At 49.5% G+C, this 18,889-nt stretch overlaps 2 protein-coding genes across 2 annotated transcripts; both read right to left on the bottom strand.

Annotated features, from left to right (window-relative positions):
* Positions 1-421: 421 nt before the first annotated feature.
* Positions 422-4,751, bottom strand: LOC122188894 (keratin, type I cytoskeletal 19-like). Its single transcript, XM_042887567.1, has 8 exons — positions 4,212-4,751; positions 3,824-3,906; positions 3,267-3,423; positions 2,690-2,851; positions 2,442-2,567; positions 2,087-2,307; positions 1,294-1,319; positions 422-778 (listed from the first exon to the last, which is right to left on the bottom strand). Exons 1-8 carry the CDS (start codon positions 4,749-4,751, stop codon positions 711-713), a joined length of 1,383 nt encoding a protein of 460 aa, XP_042743501.1. The 3' UTR covers positions 422-710.
* A 2,895-nt stretch (positions 4,752-7,646) lies between these two features.
* Positions 7,647-12,027, bottom strand: LOC122188895 (keratin, type I cytoskeletal 19). Its single transcript, XM_042887568.1, has 8 exons — positions 11,469-12,027; positions 10,181-10,263; positions 9,707-9,863; positions 9,297-9,458; positions 9,021-9,146; positions 8,698-8,918; positions 8,402-8,430; positions 7,647-7,907 (listed from the first exon to the last, which is right to left on the bottom strand). The coding sequence occupies exons 1-8, from the start codon at positions 11,913-11,915 to the stop codon at positions 7,876-7,878; spliced, it is 1,257 nt and encodes a 418-aa protein (XP_042743502.1). The 5' UTR covers positions 11,916-12,027; the 3' UTR covers positions 7,647-7,875.
* Positions 12,028-18,889: the final 6,862 nt, after the last annotated feature.

The raw sequence follows: 18,889 nt of genomic DNA, 5'->3' as shown, positions 1-18,889 counted from the left end.
TAGAATTTCATGGCTGCTGGCAGAGATGGACGTCCTTGAGAATTAATGTCATCTTTTCCCAAATTGTGAGGCTGTGTGCGTGCTCAGGGTGTGCTTTGGCTGTAAGAAACCTGACCGTATGGTAGGCAATAACAACACTGATATTTCAGAAGTTGTGCATGTTGAATTCAGAGCAAAGGGCTTAAGGGTGTTTTGCATTATCTTTTTCACATTAACTTCTGCTTCCTGGGAGAACCCAATGGCACTTTATATCTGTCCATTTATCACTGCCTTTCTTAAGGCTGTTATGTCACTGTGATGCATGGAGGTACCTCCATGTCAGACCCCACGGCTGGGTTGCAGGGAGTGCTGTGTAAGGAGGGCAGGTGGCTGCGTGGATGGCAGTGCTGCACCGACTACAGAAAAACAACATCAGACTGAATGCATTTGCACAAGCAGGAGAGAAACTTTATTGTGTACAGTTTTTCATAAGGATGCTGTACAGAAAGAAGCAGAGGTCTCTGACCCATAGAGCCAAATGATGGCATAAAAAGGGAGAGCAAATTTAAGGAAAGACGTGAAGCTGGTGCACACTTTTTGGGTTACAATCTTGTGATCTAGCAAAAGCAACAGCACGTTTCTGTAAGCATTAGCCAGTGGTTGGACTGCCCTTCTTAAAGCTGGTCCAGCACAGGTGGTGTCGCAGCAAGAGAGGATTCAGTATTTCTTTATTAGTATCTCCTGTCACGAGTGGAGGAAGACCTTCCCTCATCTTCTGTGCCCCCACGGGCTCTTCCAGCTGTGGTAGGAGAAAAAAAGATCATTTAATGTATGGGAACACACAGAATAGTCACTCACTGTTTCTTTGTTTGCTCATTTCCTGACTTTTTTCCACACAGCAGAGGAGGAGGAGCTGCCTCTGCACCTCATCTTCTCTTCCTGCTGGTCCACATCCAGTAAATCTTCCCAGTTATGAAATAGCAGAGGTAAAGATATAAACAAAGTGCACTGCATGTCAGATTTCTCCTGCAGGTTGTATGAATCAGCGGAGGAACTGAGGAATCTCTGTGAGATTGCTGTGCTTTAGAGCCACGTGAGGAGTCAGTGCAATCATTTTGCAAGCTGGGGTCAAAAGTGCACATAAAATAAAAGATAAGATAAAGTGCAGTGCTTTCCTCTCCAAATGGAAAAGAAGGTATTATTGCAGAGAATATGATCTGTGTTAATAAGAAGAAATACCAAGCAAAAAAGGCTTATTTAATTCTATTGCTTGAACTCATTTCCACCCCTCTTTATGTCACATTTTTTACTTACCATCCTTAGGGTTCACTCCTGACATCCTGCAGAAAAGAAGAAAAGTTTGGTCAATGACCATCATGAGTTTGTCCACCGACACTTAGGAGACGCTGTGCGCCCAGCTCAGTGCTCACAGTGCTTCATCAGCAGGTTGGCTCTTACTCTGCTGGTACTTGTGCTCACATCAGGGCTTTGAATAGCACTGCTGTGAACTCTAAAGAAAACGTGGCCATCAGTGAGGCCACTTCTTAGTCTTGATTTGTCTCTAGAAACAACATAAGGAGCTGATTCCCTCTCAGAAATCAAAAGCAACTCCTTGTGTAGATCAGTACGAGAAATGGGCAGTAAATGTTAGACTTTACTGAAGTCAGTTGTGGTCTATCCTCTTCTATTCTGGGTGTGTGATGATAAATGTTGTGATATGATGACAAACCTTTGTTCACAAGTGCAGAAAAGCAAGAGAAAGAGATCCTGAGAACAGACTTGTGAGTGGTATGCTAGGCTGAAGGCGGTGATTCCAGCCCAGGAAGAGGATTACGTGAGACCTGTCTGGGGCCTGGTGCCTTCTGTAGTACACTGTAGTCAACATAGCTTCAAATTATCAGCACAACTGATCTGCAAATGTAGTTTGAGTGATAGCAGCTCTGGGGATGTTGCCGAGCACCCATGTTGCCAGTGCTCAGCAGGCTGTGTATGCAATCAGTGTGATTTAGTAATCTGGAGTCAGCTAACAAGCACAAATTAGTGCTTTACAATGTGCCCTGTGATTAACCTTATCTGTCCATCACCGGATTTGTATACAGAAACGTACTGGGAGTCCTGGGTCTCCAGCAGCTGGCGGTACGTGGCGATCTCCTGCTCCAGGCGGCTCTTGATGTCCATCAGCATTCTGTACTCCTGGTTCTGGCGCTCCATGTCGCATCTGATTTCACTCAGTTGCTCCTCAACGCTGGTGATGAGGTTCTGAATTTGTGCCAGCTGCGCGCAGTATCGTCCTTCTGTATCTCGCAGGTTGGCTTCCAGTCCAGCTTTCTAATGCAGGAAGACATCAGAACAGGTTGTCGTACAGATTCATCCCGCAGATGGAATCTAAACCAAAGCAAGGGAGGAGGGGGCAGGGGAGGTTTCTGGCTGTGGCTTGCAGCATGCCGGGCACAGCTCCATACCATGCTCATCTGTGACTGCAGCTCAATCTCCAGGCTCTGCATCGTGCGTCTCAGTTCCGTGATCTCGGATTTGCTGCTCTGTATCTGCTCGGTGTGGGTGGCGACTTCACGGTTCAGCTCATCAGTCTGAAAGAAAAAAGCAACTGCAAAATTAAATGCATAAAAAATACATTTTAAGCTGATCTCTTCCGCTGCAGCAGCAGAGATGAGGCAGCGCATCGGTTCGACGTTTGCTGCCATAGGCTCACCTGAGTGAGGAACCACGCCTCAGCATCCTTACGGTTCTTCTCAGCCAGAGCCTCGTACTGCTCCCTCATCTCCGACAGGATCCTGGTCAGGTCGATGCCAGGAGCAGCGTCCATCTCCACGTTGACTGTTCCGCTGAGCTGGTTGGAGTACTCCTTCATTTCCTGCGTGGGAAATGAGAGCGGGGACACACAGGAGGTTACGCGCTGTGCTCTGACACGCTTTCTGCCAGCAGCAGCCCACGCACTGCTGTGTGGCGCTTTAACTATCAGAGATGGGACACATAAGAACGTTTCTCAAATTGTACCTCTCCATGTTTGTGCTTCTCTACTCTCTGTATACTCGCACTCTCAGACTTACATGTAGTTTCTATGTGACCTGTCACATGCCCTAGGAATGTCAGACTGAGACTCTGCAGCTCATGGATCTGAACATTTTGGAATCAGATAAATGCTTCTCAGGACCAACTTCAGGTTCTTTTAATATCACGGTTCTCTCCTTATTAACGTTGCCATTCTGATTTTATTAGATAAATGCCAAGGGAAGCAATTTCCTCCCTGCACTGCTAAGAGCGCTCACCTCCTCGTGGTTCTTCTTCAGGTAGGCCAGCTCCTCCTTCAGGCTCTCGATCTGCATCTCCAGGTCGGCCCTGGACAGGGTCAGCTCATCCAGCACCCTGCGCAGCCCGTTGATGTCGGACTCCACGCTCTGGCGCAGGAACAGCTCGTTCTCATACCTGCAGATTTACAGAGACAAGCATCGGCACGAGTGCGAGTTTGTAGGCAGTGGAGCCTTATGTCAAAAACCCAGACTGTTCCTGTCTTCTTTTCCCCTGTGATTCAGGCCACTAAAATAGTTAAGAGCATCGCTAAAAAACAGACATGATTTATTTGTATACATTTACAGCTCAGTAATCTGGTTACTGTGTTCTAATCCCTAAAAACGCCATCGGTTTTAGCCAGAGATTTCTCATTAGAAGTCATTAATGAAAGCATCTTTCTGTAATTTGGAAATACATCTTTTTCAGTGGCTGAAGAACTTTATTTTCTAGATGAGAAGCAATTCTGCGCTTCAGGAAACTGTTTGAGAAAGGGAGAGAAGGAGAGAGAGGACAAATGTGTTTCAGGCAAACTTACTTCAGTCTGAAGTCATCTGCAGCCAGCCTGGCGTTGTCAATCTCCAGAACGACTCTGGAATTGTCGATAGTGGCTGCAAGGATCTGGCAGTAGGAAAAACAGGGAAAAGCACTGTGAATACTGGGAACTCAGCACACTTTGCCATGTTCCGTTAACTTCTGTAATCTGTTTAATTGCAAACACCAGCTCGTCTTCAGGACGCAACGTTTGCTGTTTAAATGAATGAAAGGTTACAATTTTCTGTTGGTTTGCTGAGAGCCACATAGAGCTCTAGATTGGAGAACTCAAGATTTATTTCCTAATCGTTTTACTTGATTTCAGAGGTGTGAACCGTGCACTCCCACAACTCTGGTGCATTCTGCTAACCGCCCATCTATGAACGCCATACCTTATCTCGGAGATCTTCAATTATCTTGTAGTAGTTACTGTAGTCTCGAGCCGGGCTGGTGGGCGCTTCCTTCTGGTACCAGTCTCGGATTTTGACTTCCAATTCTGCATTTGCGTCTTCCAAAGCTCGTACCTTCTGCAGGTACGTGGCCAGGCGGTCGTTCAGATTCTGCATCGTAATCTTTTCATTGCCGGAAAGCAGGCCGTCCCCGCCACCAAAGGCGCAGCTGGCATCAAAGCCTCCCCCAAAGCCGGCTCCTCCGCCCAGGCCGAAGCCCGCACCTCCACCGAAGCCGCCGTAGCCTCCTCCGAACCCGCCGCCGAAGCCGGCGCCGGATCCCCCCCCGTAGCCGCCTCCTACGGAGGAGACGAAGCGGGCCGAGGACACGGAGACGCCGCGACCCCCGGAGCCGCCGTGGATGCTCGGGGCGCGGTGGGAGCCGCCGACCCGCACCGAGGAAAGGCGACAGCCGCCGCTGCCGGCAGCCCCGAAGCCCCCGGCACCGCTGGAGAAGGAGTTGTGCACGCTGTACGTGGTCATGGCTGCGGCTCGGCAGGAGCTGGCGGTGGGCGCAGTGCGGAGCGGGAAGGAAGGCGTTGTGCCTCGCTGCCCCGGCGCCTCCTTTATAGCCGCGAGAGACAAAGCCGGGCCGCGGCCCTCCCTCCGAAGATTCCCCTCCCTTGAGGTGAGGCCAATTATGATGACATTCCTTACACGCGGAGCTGGCTGTACATCCCAGGGGTTGGGGCTTGGGTTTTTTCTTTTAATTAGACTGAAGGGATGATTCAGGTTGTGTTTTTCTTCGGGCTACAGTTCTGAAGCTCGGGGTTTACTTTTCTGACAATCAAGAATGGAAAAACAAAGCGAGTTGAACCGCACCCACTCCCCATCCACAGCAGCCACCGCGGTTCTGGGGAGATAAATGACTGCAGGTTTCGTTAAGTAAAATTCTACTTTCATTGAAAATTACAAATTGTGCAGAAATGTCCACGTCGCCATTATTTCTTGTTTCTATTTTTTTTTCCCCGCAAAAATTTGGAATTGAATTTTCCATGTTTTTATCCCTGTTCTTTCCTTGGAATTTGTATTTAAATGTTGGCATCTGAATTTCTATTGCAAAGACACGCAGCACGGTGTGAGGAACGAGGGGCATCCATCTGTGTTCTGGGATACTGGCACATTTGGTTTAATTCACTAACTTGTGAAATAGGTGCGAAGGGCAAAACAAGAGTGAAATGGTTTGACTGAAGGAAGAATGTGGGAAGATGAAGTTCTTGTTACTTTTGGCAAACCTAAACAAGCCGAGCTTCAGCTGAAAAGTTCAGTGTGGGATTAAATGTGCAGCACTGATCTGCGCTATGAAATGAGTAATTACTGAGAGCAAGGTTTGAGAATCACTTACCAAGTGACATTGATCTTTCATTTAAAGCGAGTCTCAAACGCAGTGCATTTCAATTCCACCCATTTGTGAGTGACAATGGCAGGCAGTACATCAGTAACCCAGCTGCTGAGCAGCACAAGAAACCACGTTTGGGCGATGTTCAGCAGTGTGAACTTCTTGCTTGGTGCTCAGGGTGTGACAGTGGGCACAACGGCTGTGAGAGGTGTGCCTGTAGTGTGGATTTTGCAGACAGAACGCCGTTCTCTGCCCATAAGGTGACAGTTCAGGTGAAGGAGGGGTGAGGTGACTGCTGTGACATGGAGTAAAGGCTGGGGGTGGGAGGAATTCCCTCTGATCTCTGCTCTGCAGTGAACACATTCTAACATTTTTCCAAAAAGTTGTCCTTTTTCCTTCCAAAGAAGGAAAAACCTGTATTTGCTAAACAACACAGCAGCAGCTGTGCTTTCCTTAGCAGTTTTTCAGGTTTCATACCATGCAGGATGCATGTTTTCGGGTGCTGGGCTCGCTCCAGTTGCTGGGATGGGCAAAGGGTTTCTGTGAGGTGCAGTTGTGCCCTTGTGGTGAGCAGCCTTTGTGTGGGGGTTGGACTCGATGATCTCTGGGGATCCCTTCAACCCCTACGATTCCATGATTCTGTGATTCTGATTCTGAGGCAATGAGCACCAAAACTCCAGCAGCAATACGCAGCCTGACAGCCCGATCGTGAGCCCTCAGCTCATCAGCAGCGGCAGGATATTTCATAGCTGTGGAAACATGTTTCAAACGGAGCTTGGACCTCTGCCACAGCACTTCAGTTTTGCTTTGGGGCAGATTAATAGTTGTGTGTAGCTGCCAAATGTGCGTATCTGTGAGAGGCAGCATCTCAGGGACGAGTTGAGGCAAAGTCTCCCAAAGACAAAGAAGTTTCCCTAAGCCCCCTGTTATGGCAGCGTGCGGAGGTGTGCAGGCTGCTGGGTCTGTGGGACGGAGTGATCCCACAGTAGGCGAGATCAAATTCCAATCAGAAAGTAAGAAACGCACAAACCGGCAAAACCACTGTCAGCTGTATCAGGAAACTGTGGGGATTTTTCATTCAGCCACACCAGAGCAGCCTGCTGCAGCCCCGTCCTGCCCTCCCCTCCACATCTTTGCTGATTTGTGCTTCTCAGGACTGTCTTTTCTTTGCTGTCAGTTTGTTGTCTCATAGTCAGGCTGCTGTCAAACGCTATAGAGCTGGATTTCCAGGGGCTGAGCTGGGACTTGTGCATCAGGCCATGACAGATGCTGCTGATGGGTCAGCTGAGTCAGCGCAGAGCCGAGCCCAGCGCTGGCCCCTTCACCTGGGGAGGATTACCCAGCCCTGACAGAGCAGGTCTGCAGCTCTGCGCTGCTCCTTGCTGTGCAAACACTCCATTAATCTAGGAGGACTTATAAAAATGAATGTAAGAATGTATTCCCTCCCAAGTCCGAGAAGTGATGAAGGGGCTGTCACTGTCTGAGAGGAGTGATTCACCCTGGGGAGCCGTGTGTCCCTGCTGGGGCTGAGGAGTGGGGCTGGAGGCCTGGGCTGTAGCCCCAGTTTTCTTTTAGCACGGGCCCAGAGAAGTTTCCCTGGCTGTAAGCCTCTGGAGTTGGGAGTGAAATAACTGATTTCTGATGGCCTGAAGTAAGAGCGATTGCATTTGGGATTTGAGCCAGAACACCCTTCCAGTGATACAAGAAGGAAGGTGTTTGGAAGAGTCCTGAGAGCCCATACCTGCGTATGGGTGAGGATTTGATTTTTCTGTTTGAAGATAAGTGCATTGGACTAGAAAGTGAGTGACGAAATCTCAGCCCTGTCCCTCACTCCCGTGTATCTGCAGCCATTCTGACAGCTTCGCATTTCGCCCTAACAAAACACTGTCCAGCTTTGCTGGAATCTCCCGACATCTCCGTCAGCCCTGTGGGTGCACAGCCACTGCAGCTCCCAGGAGGGCTGTGCTGGGGCAGCAGCTGCGTCGTCCTGTGGCTGCAGCCCAGCTTCAGCAGCGACTGCACAGTGAGAGAACGGGAGCTGAGACTGCAGGATCATCTTTATTGGAGCAGATACAGCACAAGAAAGAAGTAATTAAAAACCTAACCTAGTCTGCAAATTAATCGCTGCTAAATGAACCAATCTACTTGAGCTTGGTGTAGACAAGGATTTTCTGTGCAGTTAATTTCCAGCAGTTTAGTGTGATTTCTCTGCATTTTAATTCCCTTTTTTCTCTTCATCCTGAAGATGACATTTGTGGGACTTTCATACTATTTTCCATCTGCCAGCTTGTCTCTCTTGTCTGCAATAATATGGAGAAAAAGAACAACGGTTACTTAACCAGAACACATCAGACCATTCTGCAAGTTACTGAGCTTAGTTTGTGTCTCATCTGTCATTCCCTGCTCTCAGAAGTTTTGTTCTTCATAGCATTGACCTGAATCATGCATCACTTTTACAATGCAGCTGACCTTTAAAAGCCAGTCATTCTTGCATGTTGGTACAATGCCCCTGAGCTGGCAGGCTGAAATTGCTCGGATCCTTCCACCTGGGGGAATGAGTTGTGTGTTTTACAGTGGCAAAGGCTGACATTTTTTCCTGATGTCTAATAGCTTTTGATGTCTAAAACTTGTTGAATTCTGGCCAGAGCCATCACTTTGACTTTTTCTGTGGCACAGATCAGTGCAGCAGCCCAGTCTGAAATGGGCAGAATTGCCTTAATGTATGTATTTATCTTTTTAGAAAATCAAACTTCTTTGGTTACTAAAGGCTTCCTAGAGGAGAAACAGTCCTTACCGGGAGATCCAGAAAGGGAGCCAAACAACCTGCAAGCAAAGAGAGGAGAGGTGAGAGGGGAGGTAACACACTGCATGCTGTGTGAGACACCCGTGTACGACAGCACATTCTCTCATCATTTTGTACATGGTCAAAAGCAAGATGTTCATTTCCTTGGTCTCCCTTTCGTCCCAGGAGAAGGAATACCCCAAGTATCTGAAGCTGTGTGCTGCCATGCTGCGGCACACGAGCACCGCGCTGCGCTCACGCGGCACGAGGCGAAGCACAGAGGCTCTGTGCCACGAGCCGTTACTTACTGGGACTCCTGACCCTCCAGGAGCTGCCGGTACGTCGCGATCTCCTGCTCCAGCCGGGTCTTGATATCCATGAGCATCTTGTATTCGTTGTTCTGGCGCTCCAGATCAGCTCGGAGCTCAGCCAGCTGCGCCTCAATGCTGCCAATCATGGCCTGGATCTGCGCCAGCTGTGCGCTGTAGCGCCCTTCCGTGTCTGCCAGGCTGCTCTCCAGCGCGCCTTTCTGCCGGCACAGTTGGAGGGAAGGGTTGCTGGGCTGCTTGCAGGAGGGGAATGCGGGTGTATTTTAGGGGTCTGCGTTTACGCAGTGCAAATGTTCACATACCATGCTGAGCTGGGACTGCAGCTCTATCTCCAGGCCTTGCAGGGTGCGTCTCAGGTCGGTGACCTCAGACTTGCTGCTCTGCAGCTGCTCAGTATTGATGGCCACCTCACGGTTCAGCTCTTCAGTCTGAAAATGGGAAAATGCCACATGAGACACGTGGGGCCTCTGAGCAGAGATCATACGGCTTTCAGATTGGTTTTATGTAAGTTACAGAGTCGTTTTGTTTCCTTTGTGGATTTAAAAAGTAGCATTTATTTAGTATGAAGCTTTTGATACCTTACTGTGGAACCAGGCCTCAGCATCCTTCCTGTTCTTCTCCGCCATTTGTTCATACTGGTCTCTCATATCAGCCAGGATCTTGGACAGGTCAATGCCTGGAGCAGAGTCCACTTCTACACTGACTTGGCCGGCTACCTGTCCTCCCAGGGCACTCATTTCCTGTGTTGATATAGCAGCGGAAGATAAAAGAGGGTACAGTTATGAATGAGGACATTATGAGCCATCCGTTCTTTCTGCAAGGCTCTAAATGACTGCACTGGAAAACCAGCAGGGTGGATCTTTCATTTGCCACTCTGCACAGAAGTCTTTTCTTTTTCACTGGAGATCCCAAGGCAATCCTGAGGCACCCCTCACAGTGCTTTCCTAACATCACTCCCCAAACGCTTCTTGTTTGTTTTTTAATTTACCTCCTCGTGGTTCTTCTTCAGGTAGGCCAGCTCCTCCTTCAGGTTCTCGATCTGCATCTCCAGGTCGGCCCTGGACAGGGTCAGCTCATCCAGCACCCTGCGCAGCCCGTTGATGTCGGCCTCCACGCTCAGGCGCAGGGCCTGCTCCGTCTCAAACCTCAAAAAAGCAAAGCAGAACCCTTCAGGCTGATGATGAGTGCACTGTGAAATGTGTTATTTGTTAGAGATGCATCTGGAACTGCAGGAACTATAGTATAGCAAATGTTGTCCAGCATTAAGCTTTTCTACACGTATTTCACATGATGGTGCATTTTCTGTGGAATAGGTGATGTTTTCAGCAATGCATAAAGGGCTGAGCTGCAATGACAGGATCAAACTAGTGCTAATACAGAGATTTTACACGCGTTCTTTGTTTTTTCACAGCCACTGCCCTTTGCCTCCTCAGGAGACTTTTCCCCTTCAGAAATTACTCACTTGGTCCTGAAGTCGTCAGCAGCCAGCCTGGCATTGTCAATCTGCAGGACGACCTTGGAGTTGTCAATAGTGGCAGCAAGGATCTGCAATCAGTGAGAGCTCATTGCTGAGGTGAAACAAGCATGTTGTTTCTCTTCCTTACGCTCAAGGTGGAAGAGTTATGATTGTGTTTCACCCGTAGCTCCACCAAAGATGAGTGCATTTTGTTTGGTGTCAGTAGGAAAATACCAGATTATCTGTAGCAAATAGGCAGCACAGATTGATCACAGCATTTCTGCCATTGCTGTCAGCCATGGGTCGGTCCCCTTACTTGTGTCCTATAGGGCTTTAAGCTGGAATCCCTGCGGTGTGAGGGAGAGGCCGGTCAGTGGGAGCTGCTGTGGTTGTGAGGCACAACCAGAGCTTCCTGGTGAAAAGCAGAGGAAGCACAGTGCGGTTCTGGGCAGAACTCGTTCTGTCTGCGTGTTTTCTTAACAGGGCAGTGACTGCAAGGCCTGTGTGATTGCAAAATAAATGCCATGTTTGTGTATTGTGAGCAATCTCGGTTGGTACTGCATTTGTAAAGCCTTTGAGCACGTTATTTCCCTTAAAATAACCACGCTAGTGTTTACTGACTCTGATAATCAATCATGAAATGCTGCGAAGGAAATGTTCCTTAGCAGTAATCCCTTTTAATTTTTAATTAGAAAATGTGTCTTTTTTGCCTGCTGCTTTCAAAACTTAAAAGGTCATATGCAAAAACAGTAGGAACATCTTCTCTAACAAAAGGGAAGAAAAGACAGGAGGAAAAAGAATGCCAAAAGGTGAAAATCTGATTCCCAGTTCTGTCTTTGTGAGCGACTTACGACAAAGGGAAAATGAACCCCGTGGGAGTGGCCACAAACTGAACTGTGAGAAATGACCCTAAAGTTTTCTTCCATTTGTTTGCACAGTGCAGCCAGCTTCCAGATGTGTGCTCCAGGGCGTGCGTCTCCTGAGAAATCTGACATCAGCTGCCCATGGCTGCTGGGACACAGCCTGCATTATAGATGGGATCGATTCTTTTATGTCTGCTAATTCCTAGCGCTGAGGTGTCTGCGCTGAGCTGTGCTGTGCTTTCTCCCTGCTAACGCTTCAAATCATGGATGATTTCGTACTGCACATTTCTCTCCCTGCCCCAACCAATGATTGTGTTCTCATCTTCCTTTTCACAGACCTCACGGCCTTCTGGCTCCTTTCCTAGGGAGTTTTTCTCTTTGGGTTTTTACGCTTCCTTCTAAGGTGCCCCTTAGAAAATACAACCACCTACCTGGTCTCGGAGGTCTTCAATAGCCTTGTAATAAGGGCTGTAGTCTCGGGCAGGGCCCGGTCCTTGTTTTAGGTACCATTCACGGATCTTAGTTTCAAGCTCTGCGTTGGCCTCTTCCAGCGCGCGCACTTTGTCCAGGTAGGACGCGAGGCGGTCGTTCAGGTTTTGCATCGTCGTCTTTTCATTCCCTGACAGCAGACCATCCCCAGAGCCCCAGCCCCCCCCGAAGCCCGCACCAAAGCCGCTGCTGAAGGCGCCTCCATATCCACCGCCCAGGCCGCTTCCTAGGCCAGAAGAGACAAATCTGGCGGAAGACACTGACACACCCCTGCCACCGGATCCCCCATGGATGCTCGGAGCCCTGAAGGACCCCCCCCCCAAACGGAGCGAGCGGCCGCCCGGCCCCCCAACCACGGAGGAGGTTTGCCTGAAGCTGTAAGTCGCCATGGGGAGAAATGCCAGGGACCTGAAGAGAGCTGCGGTTTGTGATCCTGAAGCAGGAATGCGTGCTCCTTTCCCCCAGCCCGGCTCTTTTATGCCTGTGACAATGGGAGTTGTCTCCAGAATGTGTTATCTGAGACCCGTGGAATTTATCGGCCGTAAACCCTCTGCCAACACAGGAATTCCTCTCATTGGTCAGTTGCAGAGAAGGGAGCTGGGTTTCATTCCCAAATACCTTCACACGAGGAGCCGATTCCCTCCCCCAGGGCTATGAGGAGGAAGGTGGGATTGGGGGGAGGTGCTGCTCCATCGACCTGGCTGCAGTTTGTGTGCTGGGAGCAGCAGGGCTGGCAGCACGCAGCCCCACTGCAGCCTGTGCTGCGTCCCCAGCGAAGTCACACAGCAACTTGCTTCTGCAGCCTCAGGAAAGTTAAAATACGGAGTGATTAAATCAGTTACTGCAGGCTGATAACAGAGCCTGAAAGGATGGTGAACAGTGCCTTAGCACGGCAGGGTCCTACCAGCCTTTTGCCTTCTTTCCCTCAGAAAAAATCCTTCTTTCAGAAGGAACAATTTCTTTGCTGGGCAGCCTTCCTGGGGAGGTGGATCCATGGATTCCCCGTGGATGGTGGTGGTGGAGGGGCATTGGTCACTGCCCTCAGTGATAAGGCTGGCGTTTCCTTAGCCCTGATGTGCTCAGGCAGTTGGGCTGGATCCACGAGCTGATGAACCGACTGAATTATTCTGTTCTGTTACAAATCTTAAGTTTGTTTCTTTGGTCTCATTTCCTTTTGGGCCAACAGTAAAATGGAGGATCTGACAGAATGCGTCGTGTGTGAAGGAGTCTCTATTTTTGTACAGAAACAAGAATCCTTTTCAAGTGTTTGTAGGAGAGGACATTGAACTTCCCTGGGCGTTACCTGGGGAGCCAGCAACAACAGAAACAAAGGCCTAATTATACATTCAGTCCTTTTGCTACCATCAAAGAGGGAAGTAAACAGAAGAAACATAATCACATCGCCTTCTGGGCTCTGAGAGTAACGAAAATGTTACTTCTCCAGTGTTTAAATCCAATTCTCCAAGGTGAATTTTCAAAAGCAATGGTGTTCTATCACTGCAAGCATCCCCAGCAGCGAGCGGCTCTCCCATCTCATCCTGCTGTTCTCTTTCTTTCCCCACCAGCCCTCCTTCCCTCCAAACCTCCGGGCCGCTGAGGTGCTGCTGTGAGGAGGGATGCAGAGAGCAGCAGTGGCAGCAGCCAGGCAAGGGCCGAGCTCTGCGTTCTGCAGCTGCTTCCAAAGCTCTGGGAGTGCCAGGTGTGGGCTGTGTTTGAACAACCGTGTAGAACCGAGACAATGAGGTAGAGATAAGCCAAATGAAATGCATACTCATGAGGGCACGTCTGCTCTTTTTTTGCCTTAAAAATGCACTAAGCACACATTAGTGCTTTCCCCACTTGGTCCAGAGAGAGAAGTCAAACTGCAGGGCAAATACAGGGAGTGTTAAAGAATAAACACACGAGCTGGAAGCTGGCCAAGGAGCTGTGCAGCAGCCCCGTGGAGTCGGCCTTACAGCCTTCCTTGCGGCTTCTGACCATCCACCAGCTTCAGTGTTTCACAACTCATCATTCGCATGGATTGATCTGTCCTTTTTTCCCATTTATACATCATTTTCTGCTGTAATTTATGAGGTTGGGTTCCCAGTTGACAAGAATTCAGTCATTTGTGTTGAATGTACTTTATTGTGAACGTGTGGCCTTGAGGCTGACTCATATCCTGCTTGCGTACAGGTAGATGACCTGTATCCTCAGATGAGAGGGAGTCCTGTCCTGTAGAAGCAACTTGCAGGCTTTTCTGCACCTGATGTATTAGAGCAGAGTTCTGCAGCGACTCAGCACAGAATATATCAGCAGATATGTGCAGTTTGGGGGCTACGCATATTATCTGTGGTTCTGCAGCCTAGGGGCATGACAGCTGGGTTCTTTTGTGTTGTGCAGCCTGCCCCGAGGCAGAGGACAGCCCTTCTGCAGATCTGAATGTTTTATTCAGCCCTGGGTGGGGGAATGCTGCCCAGCAGGTTCCAGCTCCCATCAGGAGCACTGACAGCCTGGGAAGCTGTTTGCATGGGGGCAGAAGGGACTGACGGAGAACAGTTACTTTATTGTTAAATGCTGGAGTCGACAGTTAGAGCATAAAGAACACAACTGGTGCACTTTCCTTCCCTGAGCAGAAATGGGAGAAACAGAAAGAAGAAAAAGCCCTGTAGTGTTCCCCTCCGTGTCCTGCAGCGTGGAGAAAGGAGCGTCCTTCTGTCCGGGCATCCCCAGGTTCCCTCATGAAGTCCTCAAGGCAGCATGTTCTGGATTTCTGCAAAATAGAAGGCACATGTATGGTTTTGCACAGTTCTTTATGGTCTACTTCATAGAAGTTGGGGTTGGAAGGCCCTGCATTCCCTCAGAACCTCCTGAGTAAAAGCAGCAATCACTGTATATGTTGAGAATACTGCTAATTAGCTGCAATCAGGCTACATTTTCTTCAGATAGGTGGGGAAAACTCCCAATGAGTTCTTCTTAATAATTTGGAATTCCATCTGGAATTGTCAGGAGGGGAAAAGCTTGGGAGGCAGTGTGTGATGGAGCAACTATTCCATCTTCTTTGTAGCTCCCAGTGAATGGCAAGTGCCTGGACAGCAGCAGGGCACCTCGGCAGCATTCCTAGGAAAACTGTATTCCGAGTTTCCAGTGGGGTTTGGATTTGTCTTTTAGCTCCACATCCTTTGTAGCTCTGTGGCTGCACATGTTTGCTTTTGCTGGGGCTCCCTTCAGGTGATAACACATTTAAATGCCTGGAAAAGCCTTCAGTGTGGCAAATTATTTGCTTGAGGAAGAAGGTGCTGTTATCATTGAGTGCAGGCCTTTGTAGCTCCCACTACTGTGATCTTAGCTGGCTGTACAGTCAGCTCTTCTGCAGCACACAGAAGGGTGGGACAGCCCAGGAATGGCCTTTATCTGCGGCTTATCACCGATAAGCACAGCATGGGGAGCAGCCTTCACCAGGCTCATGCGTTTGCTTTATCTGTCTCTGTTCTGCTTTCCTATTGCTGCTGCTCTGTGCAATTGTAAATGTTTTTTCAAGGCATTTTTATGAACGTTGATGTAAACCAGTTTTATTGCCCTTGAGTAACACTGGCACGTACCTCATTCTCACCCGCTGCTCTTGCAGTGCTTGCATTGCCGGTGCTGCTCCCACCCCAGGAGCCCCTGCACACTTCCACCTTCCTGACTCTTTTGTACCCACATGTTCAAACTTTGTATTTTCTTATTATCGAAGCTGTGCTGCCCTGCCCCACTGATCCTGTGCTGCATCTGCTTGGATCACCACTGTGGGTGTCCTCTCCCATTAGAAGCCACAGCACAAAGCAGTTGAACCTCTTTAATTCAGACACACACTTTTCTCCTTTTTTTTTTTTTTTTTTTTGGAACTTCCCTTTGGGAAGAGCCAAACCCGATGAGAGCCGATCTGCAGGCTGTCCTGGTGCTCGGGGAGCAGCTCTCACCCTCCTGGCTTCCCTCTCCCCTCATCAATCATTTCTAGGGCCTTTTTCCCAGATGCTCACAGCTCACATTGCTGCACAGGGCGCCAAGAGATTCCGAGATAGGAATGTTTGTGTGCTGCAGCAGCAGGTCTGGGCACAGGCAGGCACAGCTGCTGGTGTTTAAAGAGGACAGATAAGAGCAGCCTCCTCAACCCTCTGTCTTTTGTAGAGGAGAGGGAATGGTTTGGTGAAAGGAAATGTAGGTGCCTGAAGGTAGGCCTGGCTGGGACCCTCAGCCCTGGCACGTGAAAGACAAGTTCTGGATGTATTTTTACATTTCCTTTAACCTGTTATCTGCTGGTAGATCTCAGCATGGTGTGACGGGGCTGGAGACTCTTCTCCAAGGCAACTTCGAGGCTGCTGCCCAAAGCAGACAGGCTGTGGCCGCCCCATGCTGCCGAGTGCCCACAGCCACGGGGGGAGGTGCTGCCTGATGGAGAGGAGCAGTGTCATGTAGTGGGTGCACGGCTGTGTCTGGTTCCCATCTGTAAAATGTTTGCAGGACACATTCATACCTGTGTGCATTTGTATTCATATGTTTATATTTTTTATTCATGTTTAAATACTATTATTTCTGTTGCTAGTTTTCTAAGTGCAGGTTTGTCTCAGTCCCACCCCACCCGAATCTAAGATAACATTCCAGTAGATTCATTTGGCTTTAAATCCTCTCTCAATGGAACGCTGAGGTCTGTGTCAGCCATCTCGTGTGTTGGGCAGCCCAGCACCACCGAATGAAGCCAATGGAAATACCTGCTGAGTGCCTTTCCACTGCTTTCAACTTCAATAAAACCCGTCAGATCCCAGTGAGGGGTTTCTGACAGCGGGTTCGGTGGAAAGGAGTTTTTGTTTCTGGCAGCAGAGCCGGCACGGAGCTGCAGGGCAGAGCTGGGCTGGGAGCAGCAGTGGCAGAGGGCCGGGCGCTCAGCAGGGCTGGGCTTTGATCCGCAGCCATGTCTGCTGCCGGGGCTCGGGAGCGCAGCCAGCACTACACAAAGGTGTTCCCTGCAGCCAGCCTTGGCAGCGCCGCTGAGCGTGGGCTCAAAACAGCACTGCGAGGAGGAATGGCAGAGTGCACAAATGGCTCTGCAGGCGCCGTGCGGCTCCCAGTGAAAGTCAGCCTCAGCACAGCTGAAACGTGCACGTGCTGGGCCAGCAGGGAATGTTTGCCCGTCTCTCTGCTCTAGTGCGAGATTGCTTCGAGCAGATCAGAAGTTCGTTGGCATCTCCTCTCCACAATGCTACCTGCTGCATGGAACTTACCAGAAATCTACTGCTTAGAAACACAGAAAATGCATTTTCCTGCAAGCATTTTTGTGCTTGTTTCATTTGACTGCTGCTACTTTTCATGATTACTGTAGGCCAGTAAATGTGAGTACAGCACTACCTTGTTCACAGCATTTCCTTCCATTTCTTCATCGAAGGCAGAGCAAACGAGAGATTTCTTTGTTAGAGCCCTGGGAAGTGCCGAGGGGACGGAGGGGATCAGCACAGCAGTGCTGCGCCCTGAAAGCTCTCCTGCAGCACTGGGGCCGCGGGGCTGCAGTGCTTTCCTCCGACCTTCCTGAAAGCTCCTTATGGTGCAGGCGATGATTCACTTCCAGAATTGAGGAACCTGCGCACCCCCGCAGGCCGCAACACCGCTTTGTGAGCCGCGGCGCCGCGTCACGCCGCACCTCCGCGCGCCCCCTGCAGGCCGGCTGCTGAAGCACAGCCGCGGAGGCGGCAACCCGAGGGCGCGCGGAGTTGGCTGATTTCCGATGGGAGCAGCTCGGAACTTTCGGTCGGCTGCACGGCGCTGATGGCAGTTCCGCTTTTCGAACCTCTTTGCTGTTACTGCGATTCAGTGCTGTCTGATATCTCAGCGTTAGCCTTGTGAAAAATATATCTCTTTTATTACTTTTTTTTTCCTTAAAAAATATGAGTCTAGCTAATAATATTTTGGGGAAAATTTTTTTTTCTTCCATTGTTTTTTTTTTTGGCAGCACATTTTAGTAATGGAAAAGGCAACCGTGAAACCCATTTTAAGCTGCATTCTTGCATGTGGCCTTCCTTGTTTGCTTCAGTTGTTTGATTTCTCAGGAATAGTGACACCAGAGGAGCAGGGGGCAGAGCTGCTGTGTGACAGGGTGACATTTTGCCTGACTCAAATCTGATTGCAAAGCAAAATGCAGGGAATTGTGTGCTGCCTGCAGAGCAACGGCCCTGAGACGCACCCAGCCTGCGTCAGCCATGCGGTGCTGTGTGGCAGATCCTGCTCTGCTGCTCCGTGTGCTGAGAACCGAAGGCTGAAACACAGTCTGTAAGTCTCAAATGTGTCATTTCACTGCTTTTTCTTCCTCTGCCTACTCACATGGTGTCGATGTGTTCCGTGAGGCTGGGGCAGCTACAGAAAGGGTGGAACCTTCCTCCGTCCTGAGTCCCATCCCACCACAGAACTGGGGCTGTTCCCACAGGAAATCAGAGGATGTACCTCAGCTGCTTGGATTTGAGCCTTCGGATAGAGGGTGTGAGCCTGGGCCTTCCAGCAGGTCAGGGGGAGCAGCCCTAACAGCTGAAATTCATGTTTCAAGAGCTATTACTTTGCACATTGCCATTCACTGCCTGATGGACTCTTTGGCTTTTATTGAACAAGATTAGATAGAGCCCTCCTCTAAATCCGGGGGTTGCCTGAATATGATTAATTTCTTCTTCAGCAACCCAAGGGCACACGTCTTCAGATTAACCCAATTTGAGCTTTTAATCACGTCAGGTTTGTTTAAGCTGAACTGTCACATCAACCACTTGGACGTACAGCCCTCACATCAAACACTCTGCGAAAGGCTTCCTCCCATCCTTTCTTGTTCCCATAGGTGTCACTCTCGAGTTTAATAAGAACCTGGGCAGGCTTTCCTTCTTCCCTTATAGCTCATCCAGATCACCTGATGAAGTAGGATGTGCTGTTTTCTTTGGGGCTGTACTGAAGAACATCCCCAAACTGTGAATGTGTATCTCATTTCTTTCACAGAACTTTGAATATTTGTACAATATCAATACATTAAATCATCTACTGGACACAGGTTCTTTTTGCACTGCAGAAAAGTGAAGTTTTATTAGAGGATAATCAGCAGGAAGCAGAGCACCGATGGCACTGCAGACCGTATGGGGATCACAGTGATCGTGAAGAACAACAGAAAGGAAGAAGCAGGAAACTCTGGGAGTCCTGGCAGGGATTCACGGTCACTGCATGACGATGTGTGCAGATGGAGCTGTGCTCCACGCAGGCACACAGCCTGAGCTGTTTGTTATCCCTGCACCTGGGGCTGCGCAGGTGGCAGCAGGCGGATCGGAGCAGAGCATCGGTGGCATCTCAGCACACTCTTGTCTGCCCTGTGGGAGGAAATAAACGA

The sequence above is a fragment of the Lagopus leucura genome, unplaced genomic scaffold (assembly GCF_019238085.1).
Source record: "Lagopus leucura isolate 7727_CA_CO unplaced genomic scaffold, USGS_WTPT01 Super-Scaffold_100094, whole genome shotgun sequence".
Taxonomy (NCBI): domain Eukaryota; kingdom Metazoa; phylum Chordata; class Aves; order Galliformes; family Phasianidae; genus Lagopus; species Lagopus leucura.
This window is presented reverse-complemented; position numbering and strand designations above follow the sequence as displayed.